General features: G+C 41.3%; 1 protein-coding gene across 3 annotated transcripts in view; it reads left to right on the top strand.

Moving 5' to 3' along the window:
- Positions 1 to 1010: 1010 nt before the first annotated feature.
- cacna1fa (calcium channel, voltage-dependent, L type, alpha 1F subunit a) overlaps positions 1011 to 7571 on the top strand; it is a 47276-nt gene continuing 40715 nt past the window's right edge. For 2 of the 3 annotated variants that reach the window (XM_060931428.1, XM_060931430.1), the window contains exons 1-4: positions 1668 to 1793; positions 1959 to 2101; positions 3544 to 3696; positions 6608 to 6804. In XM_060931428.1, coding sequence (XP_060787411.1) covers positions 1729 to 1793; positions 1959 to 2101; positions 3544 to 3696; positions 6608 to 6804 — 558 coding nt within the window. In that variant the 5' untranslated portion in view covers positions 1668 to 1728. Of the gene's footprint in view, positions 1110 to 1653; positions 1794 to 1958; positions 2102 to 3543; positions 3697 to 6607; positions 6805 to 7571 lie in introns of those variants that run through there. The other variant, XM_060931429.1, reaches the window with a different exon arrangement.

The following is a 7571-nucleotide window of genomic DNA, read 5'->3' as shown; positions in this document are numbered from 1 at the left end:
TAGCTTTAATTAAGTCTACAATTTAAATGCTCAATATAAAGACAATTAGACTTAAATTTCTATGTGTTTTCCACAGATGGGGCTTCAGGAGAGCTCCAGAGGTCGGACACTCTCAACTCCACAAGTTCGGCTGGGGCACGCAGGAGAACTGGAGGAGCCAAGAAGCAGATGCAAGCCAATAAGTCCAAACTCCGAGCCCCAAGAGCTCTGTGTTGCCTTACACTCAGCAACCCAATCCGTATGGCCGCCCTAGCCCTTGTGGAGTGGAAATATCCTTCGGTGACATTGCGTGTGTGTGTGTGTACTGGAAGTATTTGCAGACCAAATAAGCGTAATTCCTTCAATAATCAATGGCAACAAACGTATAATTCTGCTTATTATCTCATTGTATGCCCATATTATGAGATCTCTGTCCTCCAAGATATTTTAAGCTCAATCACCAAACCTCAGCTCAACTTTTTAAAAACTGGTTGGCACCAGATCCCATGACTCAAGTTGTACTCTAATATACCTTGGGCTTCTGAGTGGTACAGTAGATCATCAAGAGATCATGGGTTCAATTCCCCAAAATGTCACAGCTATCTGTGGCCAGAAGTCAAGAGAGCAAAATTGGCCATACTCTCTTGGTGGTAGGGATGACTTACTTTCTCTTCCCTATCAGTCACAGTGACACTAGCCAATCACAGTGTCTATGAGCTCATTTGTAGATAGCGCTATTTCCTCTGAGTGTGTTATGCTGCCCTGTGATACAGAATGAGCAGCAGTTCAAAAAGGACAAGCAGTTCACTTCACATATTTCAGTGTTTGCCCCAAACTCCCTGGTTAGCAGCTTTGGTGAGATAAGGGAGAGTTAGGTGGTGACCAAATTTGGGCAAAAATTGTAGATTAAAATAAATAAATACATATCTAATAGAATGAGTTGTGTGGCTATTATGAGGGACAGTTAATTCCTGTCCAAATGCCATTGTCTGTAATTATGTGGCCCTTAACCTTTTTTCTTTAGGCCCTTTGACATATTCATCTTGATAGCCATCATTGCTAACTGTGTAGCCCTTGGTGTGTCACGACCATTTCCTGAAGACGATTCCAATGCCACCAATCACAATCTGGTAAATCTGTGCTGACTAATCTTACTTTATTCTTAACGTTGATCAATAATATGCACAAAAGAGCAGTCTATCCCAGGTCTTTTACCTTGACCTCTTCAGGCCAGTTGGAAACCTTTTAGGGTTGCACACTATCAGGTTGTAATCTCCAAAGTAAGAAAGAGTAAATATCATTTTAAACAACAAAATGTCTCCAGTTTATTGATGATTATTACCCTGTCCTTTGTCCTGTAGGACACAGATCACCCATCACCTGTTTTAACATACAGCACAGATTCTGAGCTCATTAACTTCTTGACCCGTTGACCCAGTCACTAGCTGTAAAGACCCATGGGGGGGAGGGTGGAAGCGTATCAGTGTTTTTAATGCAGTTTACCTTATACAAATCAGAGAGACCTAAAAATTACAACCCCGACTTTAAATGTAATGAACTAAACAGATCTTTCAATTTTCCATTTCTTCCCTTCACCGATTCACTATTATTTTCTAATCCAGCCTTCTTTTCTACCTCTTTCTAATCCATCCTCTCTACTCTTTCTTTTCTCAGGAAAAAGTGGAATACATCTTTCTGGTTATTTTCACCATTGAAACCTTCACAAAAATTCTGGCCTATGGTCTGGTCATGCATCCCAGTGCCTACATCCGCAGTGGCTGGAACCTTTTGGATTTCATAATTGTCATTGTCGGGTTTGTGCAGTTTCCCAGGCGAACTTTGTTTGCTGTAGATTGGTTTTCAGTTCTGCTGTGTGTACATGTGTCATGCATTTGTGTTAGGCAAAGAGAAGGTAAATAGTATTGAAGGCCAAATGAGCGTGTGTGTGTGTGTGTGTGTGTGTGTGTGTGTGTGTGTAGGCTCTTTAGCGTTGTAGCAGAGATGGGGGAACACAAACCCGGAGATGCCCATCATGCATCCGGTAAACCAGGAGGCCTGGATGTCAAAGCTCTTAGAGCTTTCAGAGTTCTTCGACCTTTGCGTCTGGTTTCAGGCGTGCCCAGTAAGTGTGTGTGTGTGTGTCTTTCTAGTGGTGTTTGCAATGTGCAAACACCTATGGAGAATTCTGAAGAGACAAGTTGAGCATCACCATCCTAGCCTGGCAAGCCAGACTAAATGTGAATATTTAGTCTGGCCTCGCTCGTAGACATTTCCGAAGGGTGCGGGAGGAACAAACCGCTGTCTTTCAAACTGTCTCTGTGCGTATAGGCCAACGCTCTGACCAATCAGCACAACAGTGACTGTGACGTAGTCAGAGCGACAGAAAGCAGTGGGGGAGGCCTTGAAATAAATAATTTTTCAAAATGCGTATTAATTAATAAACAGGTTCTAGATATTAAGAAGTTTGGAGATAATGACCACAAGTTTGGAGTCTGTACCACATACTTAACATACACTTATTTTTTTCCAAGTGTTTTTCAAGGGTTTGCTTAAACTGTTTTTGAGAGTTTTTATTTTTATTTAGTGGTGTTTGGTGAAATAATTTCCCTTAAATTTAAAATAACGGGAAAATAAGAAACAATCAAAAAGTAATGTTTCAAAGCTGTTTATTAATTCTTTGTACTGCACAAACTAGCCCCATCCTTTTGGCTACGAGCGGAGCCAGCTGGTAGATCAGACTTTTGCCATAGCCGGTCGGCAAAACAGCGAAAACGTCCTTCTTGAAAAGGAATGAGCGGAGAGCCTCTTCCTGCTCATGTTTCAACGAAAACTCCAAGTCTAATTCTTCGAAAACTGATTCCAAAGCGGAGTCAAACGAGCGCTGTTCACTAGCCGTAGCCATCTTTCCTGCTGTGCTTTCTCCAGCGTCGCGCAGCTTTGTCGTCACTCCTGCAAAAGCCCGCCCAAAGAATCCAAACAAAAACCTTGCGTTGTGATTGGCGGGCACGATTTGATGCCCGGGGTGTTTTGTTGATATGGTGCGATAAAATGGCACTTGCAGGCAAAAATATTTTTGGCTGCTAGGCGGGTGGGTCTAGTTTACTAGGCTATCTCCATCCAGCATCCAGTCACTAAAAGAGGTCATTGTTGAAGAATGGAAAAAGATTGATGTTGCAAAATGTCGCCAACTTGTTCATTCCATGCCTAGAAGACTTGGTGCTGTCATTAAAAATCATGGAGGCCATACAAAATACTAGATGTACAGTAGTAGTTTTTGTTGTGGGGTGTACTCATTTTTGCACCACCCTAATTTGAGTAAAACTGAAAAAATGTGTAATCTAAGTTATATTATTAGCCTTACTTTTTCCCGTTATAAGTTAAACAGATGTTATATTAAACTCTGTCTTGTCAACATTTTGGAAATTGTTTGTGTTCATTGAGATATTGTTTAAAATGTTACTTTTGAAAGGGGGCGTACTCATTTACGCTGAGCACTGTATGTGTACGTATGTGTGCAAAGCTGTATTTGGTAATTATAATGGTTTGTAACAATCGTGTGTGTAGGTCTACAGATTGTACTGAACTCCATCATGAAAGCGATGGTTCCTCTGTTTCATATTGGTCTGCTGGTGATGTTTGTCATAATCATTTATGCCATTATTGGCCTGGAGCTCTTCATTGGCAGAATGCACAAGACATGCTACTATGTTGGGAAAGGTAATACACACACATTCAAATGACACACATGCATGTGCACACCATCAGCTGTGTACAGTTATTCAACGTATTTATCTTTTCTTTTGTCTTGTATTTACGTACGTAGTTAAAATAAAATACAAGAATAAAATGGCATAGAAGTGAAGCGTTTCAATATATTACCCATTATAGAACTCACATTTAAAAAATTTTGATACTATACAGTGGTGCTTGAAAGTTTGTGAACCCTTTAGAATTTTCTATATTTCTGCATAAATATGACCTAAAACATCATCAGATTTTCACACAAGTCCTAAAAGTAGATAAAGAGAATCCAGTTAAACAAATGAGACAGAAATATTATACTTACTCATTTATTTATTGAAGAAAATGATCCAATATTACATGTCTGTGAGTGGCAAAAGTATGTGAACCTTTGCTTTCAGTATCTGGTGTGACCCCCTTGTGCAGCAATAACTGCAACTAAACGTTTGCGGTAACTGTTGATCAGTCCTGCACACCGGCTTGGAGGAATTTGAGCCCATTCCTCCGTACAGAACAGCTTCAACTCTGGGATGTTGGTGGGTTTCCTCACATGAACTGCTCGCTTCAGGTCCTTCCACAACATTTTGATTGGATTAAGGTCAGGACTTTGACTTGGCCATTCCAAAACATTAACTTTATTCTTCTTTAACCATTCTTTGGTAGAACGACTTGTGTGCTTAGGGTTGTTGTCTTGCTGCATGACCCACCTTCTCTTGAGATTCAGTTCATGGACAGATGTCCTGACATTTTGCTTTAGAATTCGCTGGTATAATTCAGAATTCATTGTTCCATCAATGATAGTAAGCCGTCCTGGCCCAGATGCAGCAAAACAGGCCCAAACCATGATACTACCACCACCATGTTTCACAGATGGGATAAGGTTCTTATGCTGGAATGCAGTGTTTTCCTTTCTCCAAACATAATGCTTCTCATTTAAACCAAAAAGTTCTATTTTGGTCTCATCCGTCCACAAAACATTTTTCCAATAGCCTTCTGGCTTGTCCACATGATCTTTAGCAGACTGTAGACAAGCAGCAATGTTCTTTTTGGAGAGCAGTGGCTTTCTCCTTGCAGCCCTGCCATGCACACCATTGTTGTTCAGTGTTTTCCTGATGGTGGACTCATGAACATTAACATTAGCCAATGTGAGAGAGGCCTTCAGTTGCTTAGAAGTTACCCTGGGGTCCTTTGTGACCTCGCCGACTATTACACGCCTTGCTCTTGGAGTGATCTTTGTTGGTCTGTCTGTCTGTGGATTGGTGGAGTCCAAACTCTTTAGAGATGGATTTGTAACCTTTTCCAGCCTGATGAGCATCAGCAACACTTTTTCTGAGGTCCTCAGAAATCTCCTTTGTTCGTGCCATGATACACTTCCGCAAACGTGTGTTGTGAAGATCAGACTTTGATAGATCCCTGTTCTTTAAATAAAACAGGGTGCCCACTCACACCTGATTGTCATCCCATTGATTGAAAACACCTGACTCTAATTTCACCTTCAAATTAACTGCTAATCCTAGAGGTTCACATACTTTTGCCACTCACAGATATGTAATATTGGATCATTTTCCTCAATAAATAAATGACCAAGTATAATATTTTTGTCTCATTTGTTTAACTGGGTTCTCTTTATCTACCTTTAGGACTTGTGTGAAAATCTGATGATGTTTTAGGTCATATTTATGCAGAAATATAGAAAATTCTAAAGGGTTCACAAACTTTCAAGCACCACTGTACCAGTGTTGGAGCTCTTAGCTTTAGTCTGTATGTGATACTGTTCCATACTGACATCCCCGTACTATCCAAGCTGAGTTCTATTTTTAAATGATGCCAAACAGAAGAAGAAGCCTTTATTTTCACATATACACAAGCACAGTGAAATTCCTCCTCTGCATTTTTTTAACCCATCTGAAGCAGTGGACACACGCATGCACACACACGTGAGCATTGAGCACGCACACACACACACACACACACACACAGAGAGCAGTGGGCAGCTATGCTGCAGTGCCCGGGGAGCAGTTGGGGGTTTGGTGCCTTGCTCAAGGGCACTTCAGCCATTATACAGAGGGAGGAGGAAGTGCTATTCATTCACTCAACTCCCCTCACATTTTTCCTGCCGGTCCTGGGAATTGAACTGGCAACCTTTTGGGCCCAAGGCTGTTTCTCTAACCTTCAGAAACATTACAGGTGTTAAGAAAATTTGTGTTTACTGTATGCACTAAATGTATTGTGTCAGTCCAAACAACGCAGTCATGTTCATAGCATAGAACAGATAAATAATCAGTGATCAGATCGGGGCATGCCTGTCTGCATTTTTATATGTCTCATCTCATCTCATTATCTCTAGCCACTTTATCCTGTCCTACAGGGTCGCAGGCAAGCTGGAGCCTATCCCAGCTGACTACGGGCGAAAGGCGGGGTACACCCTGGACAAGTCGCCAGGTCATCACAGGGCTGACACATAGACACAGACAACCATTCACACTCACATTCACACCTACGGTCAATTTAGTGTCACCAGTTAACCTAACCTGCATGTCTTTGGACTGTGGGGGAAACCGGAGCACCCGGAGGAAACCCATGCGGACACGGGGAGAACATGCAAACTCCGCACAGAAAGGCCCTCGCCGGCCACGGGGCTCGAACCCGGACCTTCTTGCTGTGAGGCGACGGCACTAACCACTACACCACCGTGCCGCCCATTTTTATATGTATATTATTATAATATAGAATATAGAAGTGTCTTTATATTCATGTGATTTAATCACTCTAATTGGGTTTGAAGATGTTATCTCTATGTGTGCTTTCTGGAATTGCTAGTGTGGACATCAATACAAATACACTTTTTTTAATGACATAATCAACATGCGTTACTGTGCCCCCGCAGACCATTATGTGGAGGATGATCCAACACCGTGTGCATTTGCCGGTAATGGCCGTTTCTGTGTGGGTAATAATACTGAGTGCAGGGGAGGCTGGGAAGGTCCTAACGGCGGCATCACCAACTTCGACAACATCTTTTTCGCCATGCTTACTGTTTTCCAGTGCATTACTATGGAAGGATGGACTGATATTTTGTACTGGGTATTTATCATCCATTTTATTGTCTCATTCTCTCATTTCTCGTCCTGCCTCTCTATCCTCCTTCTGTGTCAGTGTATCCCTATGACTAGGATTAGTAGTTGTACTGAAAATCTCAGATTTTCCTCCTCTAAGACAAATTTTTGACCTGGGGTCATTAATTAATGAGTTGATTTAGGTGTCTCTGGAGGAAAATCCTTATATTGTATTGGACTCTGGCATTCCGTTTTTGGAACTGGGCATTCCGACAGTGTGTGCAGATTTTTTTTTTCTTTTCCTACGTAGATAGCATTTTTAGCCCAAAAAATTGAAGATTGTGGGGACTTGTTTGTGAATGAAAATAATGGAAACACCTCTCTCTCTCTCTCTCTCTCTCTCTCTCTCTCTCTCTCTCTATATATATATATATATATATATATATACGCACACACAGTGGTATGCAAAAGTTTGGGCACCCTGGTCAAAATTGCTGTTACTGTGAACAGTTAAGCAAGTTGAAGATGGAATGATCTCCAAAAGGCATAAAGTTAAAGATGACTCATTCCTTTTATATTTTAAGCAAAAACAATTTTTTATTTTCATCTTTTACATTTTCAAAATGACAAAAAAGGAAAAGGGTCCGAAGCAAAAGTTCGGGCACCCTGCATGGTCAGTACCTAGTAACACCCCCTTTGGCAAGTATCACAGCTTGTAAACACTTTTTGTAGCCAGCTAATAATCTTTCAGTTCTTACCTGGGGGATTTTCACACATTCGTCCTTGCAAAAGGCT

This window comes from Neoarius graeffei, chromosome 10 (assembly GCF_027579695.1).
Source record: "Neoarius graeffei isolate fNeoGra1 chromosome 10, fNeoGra1.pri, whole genome shotgun sequence".
In the NCBI taxonomy this organism is placed as follows: Eukaryota; Metazoa; Chordata; class Actinopteri; order Siluriformes; family Ariidae; genus Neoarius; species Neoarius graeffei.
The sequence above is the reverse complement of the archived record's forward strand: the minus strand, read 5'-3'. Positions and strand labels throughout refer to the sequence as shown.